Source organism: Marmota marmota, unplaced genomic scaffold (genome assembly GCF_001458135.2).
Source record: "Marmota marmota marmota unplaced genomic scaffold, marMar, whole genome shotgun sequence".
Classification (NCBI taxonomy): domain Eukaryota; kingdom Metazoa; phylum Chordata; class Mammalia; order Rodentia; family Sciuridae; genus Marmota; species Marmota marmota.
Genome location: NW_026000019.1, coordinates 22,629,720 through 22,648,381, shown reverse-complemented (window position 1 = coordinate 22,648,381; position 18,662 = coordinate 22,629,720). Strand labels below are relative to the sequence as shown.

The 18,662-nt window shown below is 50.0% G+C and overlaps 1 protein-coding gene and 1 long non-coding RNA gene across 6 annotated transcripts in view; one reads left to right on the top strand and one right to left on the bottom strand.

Annotated features, from left to right (window-relative positions):
* Adcy10 (adenylate cyclase 10) overlaps positions 1 to 18,662 on the bottom strand; it is a 56,649-nt gene that overhangs the window by 13,654 nt on the left and 24,333 nt on the right. For all 5 annotated transcript variants that reach the window (XM_015491881.2, XM_048810079.1, XM_048810081.1 and 2 more), the window contains 7 exons: positions 16,065 to 16,193; positions 14,500 to 14,778; positions 14,077 to 14,367; positions 7,471 to 7,540; positions 6,374 to 6,605; positions 4,429 to 4,536; positions 3,862 to 4,037 (listed from right to left, as the gene is read on the bottom strand). In XM_015491881.2, the coding sequence (XP_015347367.1) occupies positions 3,862 to 4,037; positions 4,429 to 4,536; positions 6,374 to 6,605; positions 7,471 to 7,540; positions 14,077 to 14,367; positions 14,500 to 14,778; positions 16,065 to 16,193 (1,285 nt within the window). The remainder of the gene's footprint in view (positions 1 to 3,861; positions 4,038 to 4,428; positions 4,537 to 6,373; positions 6,606 to 7,470; positions 7,541 to 14,076; positions 14,368 to 14,499; positions 14,779 to 16,064; positions 16,194 to 18,662) is intronic.
* Positions 8 to 8,696, top strand: LOC125618685. The gene is made up of 3 exons (XR_007350070.1): positions 8 to 235; positions 6,452 to 6,640; positions 7,824 to 8,696. It is a non-coding gene; the product is annotated as an uncharacterized LOC125618685 (long non-coding RNA).

The following is an 18,662-nucleotide window of genomic DNA, read 5'->3' as shown; positions in this document are numbered from 1 at the left end:
GGGGGGAGGGGTAGAGATGCGGGGTACAGAGGGGAGAATCTGGGTCCTTTCCTTTAGACAGGGACGGACGACAGGGCACGATCCCTCTACCGCTAACGCGGGGCACTCATCAGTAATGAGGAGCGGAGGCGGGGACCCAGGGTCCTGCCTGCCCTGTCGCCTGGTGGGTGTGGCAAGGCAACAGCGACCCCAACTCCTTCTTCCCAACGCTTCTCTACTTTTTCTCCTTGCGCAGGTATTTCTTATTCCTTTTATAACACGGTTGCCAACTAGGGTCATTAAGTTTAGCCAAGGAAAATACAGGGTCCCAGTACGTTTGAGTTTTGTTAGAATGCCTATGCTCTGAGTAGTTCACGTCACACACACTGTCATCAGAGACTCAAGAGCAGCTGCCCACCTCGGCCCTGAGGCCTCTCAGAGATCCCTGTTAAGCTCCTGCCCTCCCCTCTGCCTCCAGGAGCCCACCTCCACCAGTGTAAAGGAGCTGGCTCATCTCATTGCCACCCAGGGAACCCCACATCTAAGGGCCACTCTGGAAGCTGGGAAGGCAGCTCTTGGTGAAATTAAAAGAGCTGGAGCAACCCGGCCATGCTGCATCTTAGGCAGAAGGTACAAGAATAGCGCTAGGGTCTCTCTCAAAATGGAAGAGAAGTCCTCTGTAGGCTCTCCAGGCCACCACCCAGGGACAGCCTCCTTGTATGAACTGCCAACAGGTGGAAGACGCTGGACACTCTTATTATTATGGAAGTTGTCAGACCTGTACTTGGCAACAAGAGTCTAATGAGCTACGTGCACTCAATACCCAGCTCCGCCATGGTCGACCTTCCTGCCTCACCCACCTTTCCACCCACTCTCTCTCTCTCCCCCATTATCATGTTTTATAATGCAAAATTTCCACCCACGGAAATGCAAAAATCTTTTATTTTTAAAGAAGAGTTTAAAATTATAGTGCATTTTGCTTTCTGTGGACTGTGTTCAAAATTACTTACAGTTTTCTTTTTTTTTTAAATTTGTTCTTTTTAGTTATGACCGTGGAGTGTATTTTCACATATCATACATACATGGAGCATAACTTCCCATTCTTGTGGTTGAACATGTTCTGTGTTCATGTTTGAACACGGGGAAGTGATGTCCCATTCATTCCACTGTCTTTCTCATTCCCATTCCCCCTCCCGTCCCCTTCTCCTCCCTGTCCAATTGGGTTCTCCACCCCCCCCCACCCCCATTGCAAGTCTCCATCTGCATATCAGAGAGAACACTTTTTGGCTTTTGGTTGTTTGGGATTGGCTTATTTCACTTAGCATAATAGTCTCTAGTTTCATCCATTTACCATCAAATGCCATAATTTCATTCTTTGTGGCTAAAATTGTGTATATACACCACATTTTCTTTATCCATTCATCTGCTGAAGGACACCTAGGTTGGCTCTATAGCTTGGCTATTGTGAATTGAGCCTTTGATATGGCCATGTCACTATAGTATGCTAATTTTAAGTCCTTTCAGTATATGCCAAGGAGTGGGATATCTGGGTCAAATGGTGGTTCCATTCCAAGTTTTCTGAGGAATTGCCAAACTAGTTTCCAGAGTGGTTGCACCAATTTGCAGTCCCACCACCAATATATGAATGAAACTTCTTCCCCACATTCTCACCGATATTTATTGTTACTCATGATATTTATTGTTATTCTTGATAACTGCCATTCTGACATGAGTCAGATGAAATCTCAGAGTAGTTTTAATTTGCATTTCTCTAATTGCTGGTGATTTTGAACATTTTTTCATATATTTGTTGACTAATCCTATTTCTTCTTCTGTGAAGTGTCTGTTCAGTTCCTTAGCCCAATAATTGATTGTGTTATTTTTGTTTTGTTTTGTTTTTGGTGTTAAGTTTTTTGAGTTCTTCATATATCCTAGAGATTAATGCTCCAGTTGAGGTGTAGGTGGCAAAGATTTTTCTCCCATTCTGAAGGCTCTCTCTTTATGTTTTTGATTGCTTCCTTTGTTGTGAAGAAGCTTTTTAGTTTGATACCATCCCATTTATTGATTCTTGATTTTACTTCTTGTGCTTTAGGAGTCTTATTGAGGAATTTGGTTCCTAAGCTGACATGATGGAAAGTTGGGCCTGCGTTTTCCTCTAGTAGGCACAGGGTCTCTGTTCTAGTTCCTAGGCCCTTGATCCACTTTGAGTTTTGTGCAGGGTGAGAGATAGGGGTCTAACTTCTGCCGCAGGCCGGCTGCAGCAAAATAACCGGGGGGGTGACGAGCAACTTGTGTACATTGATACAGCAGGAGTGGGAGCCGTTTATTGTAGGACAGGAGGGGTATATATACATTCCACACAGCTTATCTTAATTAACATAAAGTAGATACAGCAGTCAGCCAATAAGGAATCTCCACACTTAATGGCTCGCTGGCGTTACTTCACAAACCACTCCCTCTGGCAAAATGCCAGGCGCCATCCAGACTTGTTTACAGACTCTAACATTTGCCAGGCGCCATCCTGATTTGTTTACAGACTCTAACAAACTTCATTTGTTATGTATGAATTTCTAGTTTTCCCAGCATCATTTGTTGAAGAAGCTATCTTTTCTCCAATGCATGTTTATGGTGCCTTTGCCTAGTATAATAACTGTGTTTATGTGGGTGTGTCTCTGTGTCTTCTATTCTGTTCCGTGGGTCTTCATGTCTGTTTGGGTGCCATGCTGTTTTTGTTACTATAGCTCTATAGTATAATTTAAGGTCTGGTATTGTGATGCCTCCTCTGCTTCACTTTTCTTGCTGAGGATTGTTTTGGCTATTCTGGGTCTCTTATTTTTCCAAATGAATTTCTCGAGTGCCTTTTCTATTTCTGTGAAGAATGTCATCAGACCCTTAATAGGAATTACATTAAGTCTGTATTTTGGTGGTGTGGTCATTTTGACAATATTACCTCTGCCTATCCAAGAACATCGAGATCTTTCCATCTTCTAAGGTCTTCTTCAATTTCTTTCTTTAGAGTTCTGTAGTTTTCATTGTGGAGGTCTTATGTTTCTTTTATTAGATTGATTCCCAAATGTATTTTTTGAGGCTATTTTGAATGGGGTTATTTCTCTTTCCGTTTATTCATTACTGATGTATAGGAATGTCATTGATTTATGGGTGTTAGTTTTGTATCCTGCTACTTTGCTGAATTCATTTATGAGTTCTAGAAGTTTTCTAGTGGAGCTTTTTTTTTTTGGGTCTTCTAAATATAGACACGAAGAATCATGTCTTCAGCAAACAGGGATAGTTTTAGTTATTTTCCTATTCCCATCCCTTTAATTTCTCTCTCCTGCCTAATTGCTCTGGCTAGAGTTTCCAGGACTCTGTTGAGTAGAAGTGGTGAAGGAGGGCAGCCCTGTCTTGTTCCAGTTTTAGAGGGAGCAAACGCACAAATCTTACCAGTACAGTTTGACCATGGCACCCCGCGTCCTCATCGGGCTACCTGGACGGGCAGTAGTTTGCTCTTTGGCCAATGTCCCTGGGTTGGCACAATGCCCAGTGTCTCAGCACTGAATGGAAGTGGGCTTGAGACTGAGGTTCTGGGCTGGCTGGTGCTGGTTACAACAGTGTGGCCTGGTGGTGAGCAGGTTACAGCAGAGGAGGCCACTGGAGCTCGCTCTGCAGAGGGACCCTCATACTTTTGTCATCTGAACTCCCTCTGACAAAAGCTGCCTGTGAGGTGCTGTGGGGACCCGGCCCTGGCCTAGGAGCCCCTCCTAGACGCTCTTCCTCCCACTGGTCAGAGCTAAACAGGGGTCCTGGCGCCCCCTAGAGGCCGGGGCTTGGGGGCTGACCTGGGTGGTGTGGGGTCTGCCTTGCGCTCCCCCAGCTCCCCCTTACCCTGGAGGGGCGCTCTCCGAGCCTTGCTGGTTCAGGTAGTGGAAGTGTCTGTTCTTCTCCACGTGGGTTTGGAGGAACAGGGAGATCATGTTGTAGGGGAACACGCGGTTGAAGAGCTTCAGCGCCTTCCTCAGCATCTTCTTGGCAAGCACCATCTGGCCCATGTTAAAACAGACCTGGAGGCAGCCGGAGGGAAGAGGAGAAGCCCGGAGTCTGGGTGGGCCTGAAGGTTCCAGCCACAGACGGCGGGACGCTTAAACACAGCTCCTCCGTGGCCCGGAAACGACCCTCCTGTGGGGTGGGGTGCGTGGGGGGTGTAACTGTGACTGCTGGCTGGATAACTGCGTGAAGGAAGCTCAGCTAGGGTCAGCATTTGGCGTCTTGCTCACGTCCATTCCTAGAGGTTGTTGAAACGGTTCACAGAGCTGTCGCCCGGGACAGCGAGCTTGTGAGGGCTGGGGGCTCGGGGCTCAGGCGGGACTCTGGTGTGGGTGGCAGGAGGACTTGGGAAGCTCAAGGGTGACTTCTGCCAATGACCACTGAGTCATGCCTCCAGTGGCTTCTTACCTGGCCTTTGAGACTGTAAAATGTGGCAGACTCAAAAGTCCTTCTCCAGGACTTTTTCTGCCTGAGAATTTTCAGCAGCTTCTCTCCCTCGTTCAAGTACACGTATGCCTGCAACCAGCACAGAGAGAGCGGCCCTGAGCCAGCGGGACAGACCCCTGAAGGGACACAAGCCCCCCCACAACCCCCGCCGTACGTACGTGGCGGAGGAGAGGAGGCAGGCACCACTGTGGGCCTCCCCTGTCCCCAGCCCCACTGAGAACAACAAGCTCCAGGCAGCAGCTGCTGGGCAGAGCTCCCTGTCGCATGCTCCTGGGTGCAGGATCCCTCGGCCAAGAGGACCCACTAGCAATCCCGCCTTTCCTCCTGCTGCTGCAAGTTTTGACCGCCCCACTGCCTCTGCCGAGGCCATCCCTGGGAGGCAGCAGAGGAAGGTGAGCCCCAGGCAGCTCTCCTCACTGATCGCCAGCCTCCAGGGCGTGAGCAAACACCAAGACAAGATCAGACCCGGAGAGGAGCACGGGAGGCGGCACAGCCAGCCTCCTGCAGCCAAGGGAGGCCAGGAGGGTCGTGAGGAGGCAGCTGCCGTCCAGCCAGCCAGCCAGCCAGGTTCTCCTTGGCAGGGCGCACTGGGACCTTGCACCTGGCCCCTGCTGTCAGTCACTGTCTTCCTCCTCAGTCACCACTCCGTGTGGAGTGACAGGGGAACCCACAGGCTTCAGCGAATTGGTCTCTGAGGCTACCTAAACCTCTGCCTCCTGGAACCCACTGGCCACCTCCTCACTGCCGCCCCAGCTACATGCCTGAAATACATACGAGACTTCCATGTTTAAACACTTGAGGGGCTGACAGACATTCTTAATGGTTTAGTTTTTAAAATTGTATATGAATCCAAGGTATGAATGTTGATTGGACTGCTGTGATGGACAGCAACTTTAAAACAGCCTAGACCGGCACTGTGGCCAAGGACTGGGGACACAGCCGCTCAGGTGTGTGGAGCTTCTGCAGCTGCTGGAGGCAGAGGAAGCAAGGCCCAGAGAGACCTTTCCTCAAATTCCTTCAGGGAGGGTTAGTCGGCCAGCAGCTCCAGGAGGCCCTAAGGTCAGACAGGTGGAGAGACACTGGGTTCCTCAGCCCAGCCTGCCTGCCCTGCCCATCCCCCTGAGACCTACAGGTGTCTCAGCATATCAGAGCACCCGGAATGTCTGCAGTAAAAAAACCTCCTCAGCCAAGCCCAGCTCAACCCAAGTTGCTTAGCAGTGGATCATTTCAATGGCATTCTATGGGTCACATTGCCCTGGAGCCTTATTTATAATTATCCTGGAGACACATTCCTTTGTGCTTTGGGGCCTAAAGCTATATGTGATGATTTTAGCACAAATTGCATCAAGAAAAAGTGGAGGAGGCCTTCTTTTAAAAATAGTTGTTTAACATGTTGTTTAGTGGTCAAAGGATGTTTATTTTATTTATTTATGTGGTCCTGAGAATCGGACTCAGGGCCTCACACATGCCAGGCAAGCGCTCTACCACTGAGCCACAACCCCGGCCCGAGGAGGCCTTTTTGGAGATGAGATTAAAACCAGATTTGCACCCGTCAGAAGACCTCTAGGTATTCCATGCTCGAAGGCATTCTGGTACCAGAGGGTGAACGTCACCGGGGACATTACTGAGGAAGGCTGTGCTGGACCACAGCTCTGATACCCAGAGTCCTCGCTGTATCGAGCTGGGAATAGGGCCACTTACCTCCCACACAGGGAGACAGGCCATGCCAGACTCTAAGGGAGCAGTGTACTGATCGATGTTTGATCCTGGTTGCAATTTGTTCCAACTCTCTTTTCTCAATTGAACACTGCCTCTGAGCAAGGTGGTTTTCAGAGGAAAGGGCGATGGCAGGAATCAGGAACATGGTGCGATAAAAAAGCCTCCGGGAGCTTCCCCGGCAGCTTACCATGTAGTTATCGCCCAGGATGAGATAAGCGGCAGCAATTTCTAGGAAGTAATATAAGGCTTTGTTGTTTTCTCCCAGAGCCACAAAATGCTGGGCCAGAGGCAGGATGACGATCTCCAGGACCTCCTCACACTGGCAGGACTCCAGGGGGATGATGTCTTCCTCGACTGTCCTCAGCCTGGTTATAATGAGGTCAAAGAACCCCAAGATCGTATCTTTTATTTCTTCAGGACTGTTTAAATGCAAAAATAAATAGGAGATAAACAGGTAATACACAGAGCAGGCTTTTTTTTTTTTGGGTACTGGGGATTGCACCCAGGCCTTGCTGATGCTGGGTAAGTACTCCACCACTGAGTCACACCCCACCCCCACCCCCTTTTTAAAAAATATTTTTTAGTTGTAGATGTGACACAATATCTTAATTTATTTTAATGTGGTGCTGAAGATCGAGCCCAGTGCCTCACACATGCGAGGAGAGCACTCTATCACTGAGCTACAACCCCAGCGCCCCAGCCCTTTGATTTCGATTTGGAGTCAAGGTCTGGCTGAGTTGCTGAGGCTGGCCTCAAATTTGATATCTTCCTGCCTCAGCCTCTCAGTTCTCTGTAATTACAGCCATGCACCCACCACATCTAGCTTAGCATACTCTTTTTTTTTTTTTTTGCGGGGGGCGGGGGTAACTGGGGATTGAATCCAGGGGTGCTCAACCACTGAGCCACATCCCCAGCCCTATTTTGTATTTTATTTGGAGACAGGTCTCACTGAGTTGCTTAGTGGCTTGCTTTTGCTGAGACTGGCTTTGATTCACAATCTTTCTGTCTCAGACTCCCGAAACGCTGGGATGTCAGGCATGCACAACCTCTCCTGGCTAGTGTACTCCTTTGATATGAAAATATCTTTAAAAACTAACAAGAACAAGGCATTTAAACCTACTATAGATACTACTGACTGTTGAAGTCATCACACATAGCCTGGACATTTTCCCATTGTATCTCAGAGGCCAAAAGGACTGACCAGATGAAAGAGTCTAACAGTGAATTTACTGATAATGATAATAATAATATTCTTATCTCCTAAATGGTTATATATAGCTGTACCTGAGATTTTCAGGAAGAAACTCAGATCTCTTAGGAACCTCTGATTTAGCTAAGCTGATCTCTTCTTTAGCTGGAAAATAAACAAACAAAGGAGTTGTGGAGATAATTGTAATGCTCCCTGTAGCAGAGGGGTCTGGTCTCTAGATGAGACACAATATCTTTATTTTATTTATTTTTATGTGGTGCTCAAAGACTCCGGTTCCCTTCTGGTCACAGAGGGCTGCTGCCCAGCCAGGAGCCACATCCCCCAGCCCTGCTGCACCATGAGAAGCCTTGAGAATACTTCTTACACAGAAGATGTCACCTCTGGGCTGAGAGGGGTTATGTGTATGCTCTACTCTCTCCTTCCACAGGAAAGCAACCAACTCTGAGGACCTAAGGGACAGCAACCCAGGAGCGGTCTGAGTGCCAGACTAACTGCAGCCAGGCCACTTGTTAAGCTTTACCAGGGTATCACAGGAGCAGGACGTAAACCATCCCTCCGTTTCAGGAAGCCTCTGAGATGTCCTATTGGTCATAGTTGACAACGGTACCCTAACTCCTCTACCCTGCGCTAATTGAAATAGCAATTTAACCATCCTGAACAAAGTGACTCAGTTTCAAGTGGGAAAATACAGATAAAATTTAAATGAAATGCCCCAAAATGCTGAGTCAAGGATGGAGAATCTTGAAGTGAAAGCCTTTTGCTGAACCAGATGTCAGCAGAGATGATCTTATAATAGAAAACAAAGGAGGACTGTCTAATCCAGCCGACTCCATTCAGGAAGCGGAAAAACCCTAGAGCCAGGGAGGAACTGTCTCCTGTCCGGATTTGCTGGTGGCAGAGGCAGGGCTACTACAGGGTCGGCTAGCTCCAAGGCCGCGGTTCTAGAAATGCCTTGTGAGCATCTCAGGAGTTGTCTTTTATTCCCTTCCACCACGGAGCAAGCGCCCCACCCTGCACGTGCCATCAGGCCTCCTGCAGACCCCTCTCCTTGCGGACTTCTCCCACTTGTCCTCGGAAGTAGAGGCTGAATGCGTTGGGCTTTCTCTCCCCTGGTCCTGGAAAGCTTCTCTTGGAGGCCAGTAGAAGGAAGGAAAGGGACCAGGGAGGGAGAGGGGAAGGAAAGGGGAGATACTGGGAGTGATACTGACCAGATTACACCATTATCTTGTCATCTGCATGAGTATGTAACAATGAATCCCACTATTATGTATAATTATAGAGCAACAATAAAAAATACAGAAGAAATGAAACTGCTCTGGTCGAGGTTCCCAGTGGTTCCTGCATTGCCGAATGGAAGGGCTGTGCATTTGCCCACATTTGATCACACCTTTCAGCAGGATTCAGGACAAGCTACTGCTCTCTCTTTTCACCAGTTTTGACAACACAGATCGCCTCGGTCCCCACCCTCCTTCACAGCCTGCTGAGCCATCATCTAAATGCTGCTAAGGCTCAGCTGGGCACGGGGCTTCCTTTCCCATCCTGATTTCCCCCTTATTTCATCTGCCCATGACTTTAAATCCCATCTATGTGCCAGTGACTTTCAAATTCATATGCCTAAGCCCTGACCATCTACTCTAGGCTACATGCCTACACATCCAAAATCCTCCTTGGTCAGAGCCACTTGGATGCCTAACAGGCATTGCAAAGTTACCATGTTCACACAGAGCTCTTGAATCTCTCTCCTCCACACACCTAGACCCACACACGGGTCTTTCCTAATTTAGTATTGCTGGTTGCCAGGGTTCATTGCCTCAAGGCAAGAACCCAGGCAGAGGCTAGATTCCCTGCTCTCCCCACCCTTCCTCATTCAGCCCAGCAGCATGTCCGGTGGACCCCACCCAGGAACACACCTGAATCCTTCCTGTCTGCCCTCCTTCCCTTGGCACTGCCCTCCTGCATTGCCAAGACTTTCTCTGGACAGGAGCGGAGCCCGTCCCGTTCGGGCTGTTTCTATAGAGAAGATGGAGTGGGTCTTTAACAACCTGACCTGGATCTCTAGCTCCATCTCCTTCCCTCCGTCCCTCTTTACTAACAAAACTCAATTTTATTCAGAATAGTTACATTTTCCAGCCTCCCTTGCAGCTGAATACAGTCATGGGTTCAAACTCTGTGATGGGATATAGAGGAAATATTGGGTAGGACACTTCTAGAGAATTCTTCAAAGGGGGCGGATCCCTTTCTTCTTCCCCTTCTCTTCCTCCTTCCTTCTTTCTCCTGGCACTAAATGGGAACATGATGGCTGCAGTTCCAGCAGCTATTTTGGTTCCTGATGTGCTAGTGTCTTGTGAGAAGAACATTTTACATAAGAGCAAAATGAACTTAATAATAAGTTTAAGTCCCTCTAGCCGAACTCCTGTAATACACAGCCAGCAGTAATTCTGAGCAATCCTCTCCAACTTGTCCCAACTCACTTGGTCCCACAAGGCCCCTGGACGGTTTTATTAATTCATCTTTTTATTGTCCTCTGGCCTCCACTGAAATTCAAACTTGTGAATGGACATGTGACCATCCCATCATTTTTACCATTATGGTCCCAATATGGACACCACTACCTGGCATGAATCGGGGCTCAATAAATATTTGATACATAAATAAATGTTTGTTGAAAAAAACTGATGAGTAGAAATGAAAAGCTATTCCTCCTCCTTCAGTGTCCTATATTATTATATGTATTGTTTTTAAATGTTTCAAATTGTAATGGTAGGGGTTGAGGATGAGCTCAGTGGTAGCGCTCTTGTCTAGCATGTGCGAGGCCCTCAGTTTAATGCTTTGCAAGGGGTGGGGGTGTATATATATATACACACACACATGCACACATAATGGTGCGAGAATTAGATGCAGAGAAAAGAATATTGGCTAGAGAAAACAGGGTATGCGAGATATCCTCTCTGCCTTTATTACCCACTGAGTGGATCATATTACTTATAGTTTTCTATTTTCTTCACTTATAAAGGTTATTATATTGAGCTTCCTACTCCAAGGACTATTTATAAAAATCAAAAGAAAAAAGATACTAAATGCTCATAGAAGAGAAGAAGAAAGCAAAGACACCACCTGCTCACCCCATAGTTTCAAAGGCCTGGAATAAGACTTCAGGTTGAAGGGTCAGACTGTCTCCTCCTTGTACCTCCTGCTCCTCCAGGCCAAGACACTGTTTCTAGTGCTCAGAGTGAATGAAGGACTGAGCAGGCTAAGCACTCTGCCTCTGGGTCCTCCCCAGCCCGAGCCCCAGGACATCCACCCCATTAAATGAGAATAAAATGTTTTTTAAAGGTGTACACTCTTCAGGTGGAGAACAGGAGGGGCCACATTCCTGACAGGGACCTTGTGCTGGCTGTCCCCTCTGCCTGGCACACTATATCCTAGCCATCCACACGACAAAACCCTGCTCTGTCTCTACATGAGTCTCCTGAGGGCTACCCTAATGACCTTCTCTTCCTAATCCCCTTGCCCAAAGTTCCATTGCCGTCTGTGGGATTTGTTATTATTGTTATTTTTTAATATTTATTTATTTTTTTTAGTTTTAGATGGACACAGTATGTTTATTTTACATTTATGTGGTGCTGAGGATCGAACCCAGTACCTCATGCATGCTGGGCAAGCGTTCTACCTCTGAGTCACAACCCCAGCCCTAGATTTGTTATCATCATGGTTACTTCTTCTTCACATCCACTTTTCCCAAAAGAATGCTGCTTTGCTGACTAATGTACCTGACGCAGTGGTATCTGTTGAGTAAATGAAATGTCCAACAAGGCCCTCGAGTTTCTGGAAGCCGAAGGGGGAGGCAGACTCTGCTAAGCCAGGGGAGGGATGAAGGAGGAGCTGTGGACCCTCGAAATGGATCGAGTCACAGAAAACACCATTTTTAAGGATGTGAGGCTCAAAGGAGACTTGGAGAAGGAGCCACTCCTCACTCTGACTCACATCAGCCTCCTAAGTCTCTCCCAGGTAAGGCCTTGGCCAGCAGGTCCAGTGGACCGACTCCACCTGTGGGACGTTTAGGGACTGCGGTACTCCCCAGGCCAAAGCAGGATGTCCTAGAGGAAGACACTGCCTCAGAGATTTTCCTAGAAACTCTAGGACAAATACACATTCGCTAAGAAATCTCTACAGTCGACATGGAAGCACTCACTGATTCATCTGGGGTGCTCGTGACGAGATACTAGGAGGGGCAGCGGGGCTGTGGCACACACCTGTGTCCCAGCTAATGGGGAGGCGTGAGGAGCACTAAGGCCCAGGAGCTCACGGCCAGCCTGGGCCACACAGCCAGACCCCGACCCCCNCTGGCCTCCAGCTTCTGCTTTAACTCCCCCCCCCCCACACACACACACACAGGAAAGGGAGAGAGATGGTGGGAAGTTGTATAAGAGTTAAATCTTCATCTACCATGGTGGCGAGGAGGTGGGGGGGGGGACAGATAAATTTCACAATTTGACTTTTTGAAAAGCAGTATGAGGCAGCAATATGTAGAAAATATAAGACCCTGAGAAGAACCACTGAAAGTACAGAGGACGGTCATGGACTCCCGCGTCTGCGATCAGACTTGCAGGGAGTCTCACACAGGCTCTATGTGAAGTCTGTGTAGGTGACAGACTTTTGTACAGGCAGGAGGTCCTGACCATAGTGGTAAGGCCCTGGCCTCACTCCGGTGTAACATCACCAGCAGCACTTCCCAGAGTGGCCTCATGTGACACAGGCTAGCTGGCCAAGGTCTATTGCAGGATCCAAAAATAACTGGAATCCTCTTCTCTGAGCCAACCTGTTGGAGGCCAGCTGTTCAGAACCCGTCTGCTAGCTGCCAGCCTATCTTATTCCCCCAAATAAAACGGCACTCTACTAAGACCTTGGGAGGGGTCACTGGGTTCACGCCCTCTCCCCCATCTCCCCAGGGGCTGCCCGAGGTCCTCCTTCCTTCAGGCAATGCTTCCTCCTCCTTCTCCACTGCCTGCCCCCTGCCCCAGGCCTCTGTGGGGGTCTTCTCACATGTCCAAGACTCCCCAGACTGCCTTCTTCTCCAAGCCGGGTTATGTCTGACCTTTGGGAAACCCTACACATGTTTTCCACGCTCTGGGAGGGCAGCTTGATCCCAGTGCAGCCCAGGTCCCTTGCTTTAGCCTTCCTGGGCGGGCGGGCGGCCCAAATTCTGTGCTGGGCGGTGGGTGGAGAGACAGCCAGCTGGAGGTGCAGAGGACCCCCACCTCTCCCCAGAGACGCTCTTCCTTATCCACGACAGACTCTGCTATTTCCTCGGCAGTTTCTGCAGATCCACCTCTGACCCCAACTTGGACCTCAGCATTCATTGTGTCTTTGTATCTCGGTTCAAATGTCAACGTCAACATCACGTCACATAATACAACCTTTATAACACTAATTAAAAAGGCATCGATGGCCTTGGAAAAATATAGCATCTGAGGAGAATTTTAACAAATGCGACTGAGGGACTCTGGGCTCAGCCACAATCGAGTTCCCTTGATGTCCTCCTGCTGAAGTCTGCTCTGCGCCCCAGCCCCAGGGGCTCAGAACATTAACGATTCTCGGCATCAGATATAAATAAATGGATAAAATAAAAGTCCACCAACAAAGAAAAATATATACAAAAGAATTCTTTTTTAAAAAGTGATGGACCTGATGCTGCAGAGCCTCTTGCAATCTCTGGTAAAGCATGACCCTAAAAGCCCAACCCCTCGCTGTAGGAAGCTGGGATAGGGGGAGCCATCAGATGAAGAGGAGACTAAATAACATCCCTCACTTTTTTCTGTGTTAAATTATTGAAGCTTCCAGAGCCTCAATTTCATTGTCCATAAAGGGAAAATAACCCCCCACTTTGAAGTTCGATCCAGTGAGAATACATGCAAAATAGAGAACGAATGGGAGTGAATATTTTGAACCTGCTGCAGTTCTTCCCGGGGTTTGATATCCTCATGATAAAGCACCCTCTCCGTCTAGCCCTGCTTTCCCACTGAACCCAGCCATACGCACCGAGGCCCTCCCGCCAGGGCCCGTGAGCTGGGCCTTTCCCGGCTGGCTTTGGTGCTGCTACCGTGACCCTGCTGGGCGTCGTGCCTGTGGGAACTGAGTCCTTGGTCCCTCGCGCCCCTGAGCCCTCTGCTGTTTCCCCAGCTCTGTTGCAAGTGTGTGGCTTCTCTACCTTTGCTTCGCTGTGGTCTGGAAACCCTGCCTTAAGACCAAGCACACTCCTCTGGAGCCCTGCCTGCTCCTCCCTGCCGGATTCTCTCGCGCTCCTATTCCTTTCCACTGGGAATTGTTTCACACTAGATCAACAAAGCCACAACCGCGCTCCCGCTGCATCAAGTTGGACCATCCCAGCCCTCTTGGATCCCAGCCATTGCTGTGAACTCATACGGGCATTTCAGTTTAGGCTCTGGTCAGGCCAGAACCCGGATCCCCAAACCTGGGCCCTGTCAATCTCACGGTGAGGCGGGTTCTGCTAGACAGAGCTGTGTGGACAGTCCCCACCTTCTCCTTCCCCACAGGCTGCTGAGGTCTCAGCCTCCCTGTGCCCAAGCCAAGTCCCTGGGGTCCAGATTCACTGCTTCTAGATCGTAGTCTCCAGAGTTCCCAGGAATAGCTGCGGTTCATTAGGAATGAAGGAGGTTTACCTTGGATTCCCTGAGGCTTAGTCATCTTCTTAATGGTGTCCATGTCCAAGGTGTTGAGGCGGATGTCCACCATGAAGTGGTGATACGGGATGAAGTCCCCACTTCTGCAGTGGTCGCACCTGTGGGCATTCTCCTCTAAAAAGCGGGCACACTTCAAATGCATGGCCTTCTTCTGGTCCTTGAGCCAGAGCTCGTAAGCTGTCTTCTGCATTATAGGCCGGGAGAACCGAATGATGTGGCACTCAATCACCTCGCCCTCCAGTTCTCGGAGCTCCTCCTCCTCGCTGTGATCTGGAGGGAACAGGAAGGGCTTGCCAGCCAGGCAGTGGGCAAGAGATAAACCCGCTACCCAGCACAGATCAGCCCGTGAGTCTATGCGCCTTTGGCCAAGGGGAAATATGGGTCACTTCAGGTGCGACTCACCCATCTCCTCGCTGGGTCTCAGAGACGAGGAGCGATGGTGAACCTCAAATGAGGTGGCATTTTTCTTCAGGGCCAGTCGAAGATCCTTGCCATTCCGGAAGCAGTAAAAAACGTTCAGCTCCACGAGGGTGGCCAGGGCCTTGATCATCATCTTCATGTTCCAGCAAGGGAGAACCTCAAACAGCAGCTCCGTGGTGAAGGTCAGGCCAATGATGGCCGCGCACCTCACCAACATCTGGTGGGAGAGGCTCATGCTGTCCAGCTGGACCAGAGAGATTTCTGCAGGTGGAAAGCCACACACAGAAGGACACTAGTTACCCATCTGACTACCCACATCCTGGACAGGCCCTGTCCTGCTCTACAGCTCCTCTTGCAGACACCCAGCTAAGCTAAGTCTGGTTCGCAGCTCGCTCCTGTGCAGGAAGACACACAGCAGGGCTGGGCTGGGGCTCAGCAGCTGAGGGCTCGCCTCGCACGTGTGGGGCCCTGGGTTCCATCCTCAGCACCACGTGAAAATAAATAAACGGAATAAAGGCATTTGTCCACCTACAACTAAGACAAATTTAAAAGAGAAAATGCAGCTGCAGCTCTAAAGACACACAGGAGCAGAGTGAGGCTGCCTCCAGGGCTCTGACTTTGGGTCAAAGTGGGACAGGGATGTGTACAGACAGCAGGGGTCACGCAGGCCGCGGCTGGCACCCGCCATCCCTGCTCCTTGTGGACTTCTCCAGCTCGTCCTCTCTTTTCCCCACTGGCTCTTCTCGTTCCTGGAACCTCCCAGCAACAGGCCTTCTGTCTGTCTGTCCCCAGATCCATTCGCATGCATTTATTCCCTCCTCCGTATCAGGAGCAAGCGTCAGAGTTGAGTGCCGGTGATCCCTGCTTCTCATGGAATCTCGTGGCTTACGTGGCTCCCTGGACGCTCCCTGGACGCTCCACCAGGATGTCCTTGGGTTAGAGATGAAAGGTCAACTCCTCAACTGTTCCCAAAACACACTAGAAGCCGGGCTAGTCCTCCTTCCCACCGCAGGAGACGCAGTAGAGAAGGACACACAAATGGCACCAACTGAAGACAGAGTTCCAAGGTCTGAAGTCACTCTGGATGGCATGCGTTGGGGCTGAGTGCAAACTAGAACATTTCTCGAAAGCCATTTTTCTTCCAAGCGTAATTAATAATACCCCTGTGACATTCAGTGCCTTGTCATTCCTTTCTCACAAGAGTAGACGGCAGAAGTGTCTCAATGCTAGACTTTTCCCTCTCATATTTGGTTTCTGTTTAACTGAAAATGTGCTGTACCTCATTCTCTTGTGCAGTTGAACAAACCTGTCCAAATCAGACTCGCAACACATCACGGGAGGGAGGCTCCTAATTGGAAGTAGAAGAACCAGCCTGCCAGGGCAACGCAGGACAGACAGGCCAAGACCAACGCAGGACAGACAGGCCAAGACCAACGCAGGACAGACAGGCCGAGAGCCCTGGCCCCTCCCTCCTGGGGCAGGGGGGATCCCAGGGGAAGTGGAGGCGGAACCCGGAGAGAGCCGGCACCAGGTGGAATGCCCCTTACCTTTCAGTGACGCGGGGGGCGACAGGTTTTTCAGTCTGACACCACTGACCAGGTTACAGACTTCTTCACTTCCCTCCTCATTTCTAAGAGAAAACCCTTTTAATTCCTCTGTTGGCTTAACGAAATTCTCTGTGGGGAGATCGGAAGGGAAGGAAGCCAAGAGTTAATATCCTGTCTTTAAAGTCTGGCTTTCCCGTAAGCTCTGAGGTGGATCTTGTGTGAGAAAGAGCAGGAGGAGAGGAGCACCGCCTCACCAGGTATTCTGGGATAGCTTGTTTTAAAAAAACTGATTTATGAAAATTGAAATTTAATCAAAATGGTTTTGTTCTCCCCCAACAACTCCCACCCCAGAACAGTAAATGGCACCGATATTGGTGTCTTCCCTAGTATGCACAGTTTGGTAAGAATAGAGTTCACGGGGACTTAGGATCCCTCCCAGCACACACAGTGACCTACATTAGTATGCACACTTGCAGTCCCACGCTCAGGCACAGGCGAGGGAGACCCAGCTCTGATTGGGGCATGACTGCAGCCAGAGATTTAAACAGTGAGGTCTGGAAGGTGACCTTGCCGAGTAACTGGGTCTCCGGGTACCCCAACATGCACCGCCTGCTCCTCCCCGTGGTTCCCCCACACTTGGCAGATTGGAGACACTGTGGTGGGGAGGGAAAGACACCAGTGCAAGGCCCAGGCCGCATCTCCTGCAGAGGTGAGTCCTACGCCAACAGCAAGACCATCAGGCCGTGAAAGAGGGCCCCGTGAGTGGCAGAAACAGCAAGTGGCAGACGATCTGACTCTTCAGTGTGCATGTGGACTTTAAATGCATTGTCTCCTGCAAGGGCTAAAACATGAATGCTGCATGTGCGCAGCCCTTGAGGTGCTTAAGAGCTACGAGACACATAGGCAAGTGGTAACACCAGGAAGAGTGACTAAGAACTGACGAGCAAAGACTAAGCCAGGTACTATGGAGCACACTTGTATTCCCAGCAACCTGAGAGGCTGAGGCAGGAGGATCACAGGCTTGAGGCCAGCCTCAGCAATTTAGCTAGACTCTCAGCAACTGAATGAGACCCCCGTTTCAAAACAGAAGAATAAAAAAAGGCTGAGGATGTGGCTCAGTGGTAAAGTATCCCTGGGTTCAATCCCCAGTGCCCTCCCCTCCCCCAAAAAAAGGCAAAAAAAAAAGCAAGCAGAAGAGTGATGGTGGATAGGAATAGGTAAGTGGGGGTAGAGTCACCAGAAAGCAAATGCTGAGCCCGGTGCCATTAATTCAGCTGGGAACCGGGGTGGAGAAAGGACAGTGCCTTAAGTTTACAAGTGTTACACCAGGGGGTCCCTGGGAGAGCCGACGCACACCTGGCAATATATAGCACCTGGGATTAAGAGTGAGATTAGGGCTGGAGATCACACACACACATACACACACACACACACGCGCGCGCGCGCACATCAAATCCAGCAAAATATGAATAAATGGAAACGTCGGGGGCGGGGGGGGGAGAAAGCAGAGAGTGAGGGTGAAGCCCGGGACCCCCAAGGGAGGGTTTGCCCAGGAGAGGGAAGGGGCACAGGAGGAGGGTGTGATGGGGAAGCCCAGGAAGGGGAGCACCTGAGAAGAGGCCAGTGTGTGGGTGTGAGAGGCGAAGGGGGCAGCGAGCGTGCTGCCCTGGGCTGCTCATACTCTCCCCGGGGACCCACGGCTAAAGCAGCCGCGCTCTGCATCGCTCCATCCACAGTTACCCAGGGAGCCTCCAGGCACAAGGCACCCTTCCAAGATTGGGGACTCTGGAGTTTACAAAGCTCCTGCCTCACGTGGGGACGGACAGACCATAGCTAACAAGTTAACAGGACGCCTCATGGTGTGACTTGGTCGTGTAAACGGCAGGAGAGAGCGAGCGCTGGGCGCCTTGTACTCAGGGCCACCTGCTCCGCGCTGGGTTCCTGCACAGAGAGGTGCTTCGGGAAGGTGTGAACACATGCTGCACAGCCTGCGCCCTCTGCTCCCAGACACCTCACTCCGTGTTTCCTGAGAACAGCGACACCTTTACAGAACTCAGTACACTTACAGCCTTTGGAAAAGGTGACAGGGACCGGCTCCTGCAATCCTCTGTCCACCTGCCAGTTTGTCAGCTACCCCACAGTGTCTTTTAACATCTCTTTTTCTTCCAAAAAGAGATCCAGTCTCGGATCGTGTATTCATTTCAGATTTTTAACTGAAGTGAAATTCATGGAACCTACAACTAACCATCTTCAAAGGGTACAGTTCAGGGCACTTGGCGCAATCACGATGTGCTGGCGCCCGCCATTCCTGCTCCTTGTGGACTTCTCCAGCTCGTCCTCTCTTTTCCCCACTGGCTCTTCTCGTTCCTGGAACCTCCCAGCAACAGGCCTTCTCTCTGTCTGTCCCCAGATCCATTCGCATGCATTTATTCCCTCCTCCGTATCAGGATCTAGCGTCAGAGTTGAGTGCCGGTGATCCCTGCTTCTCATGGAATCTCGTGGCTTACGTGGCTCCCTGGACGCTCCACTGGGGTGTCCTTGGGTTAGAGACGAAAGGTCAACTCCTCAACTGTTCCCAAAACACAAGCTCCCTGGTCT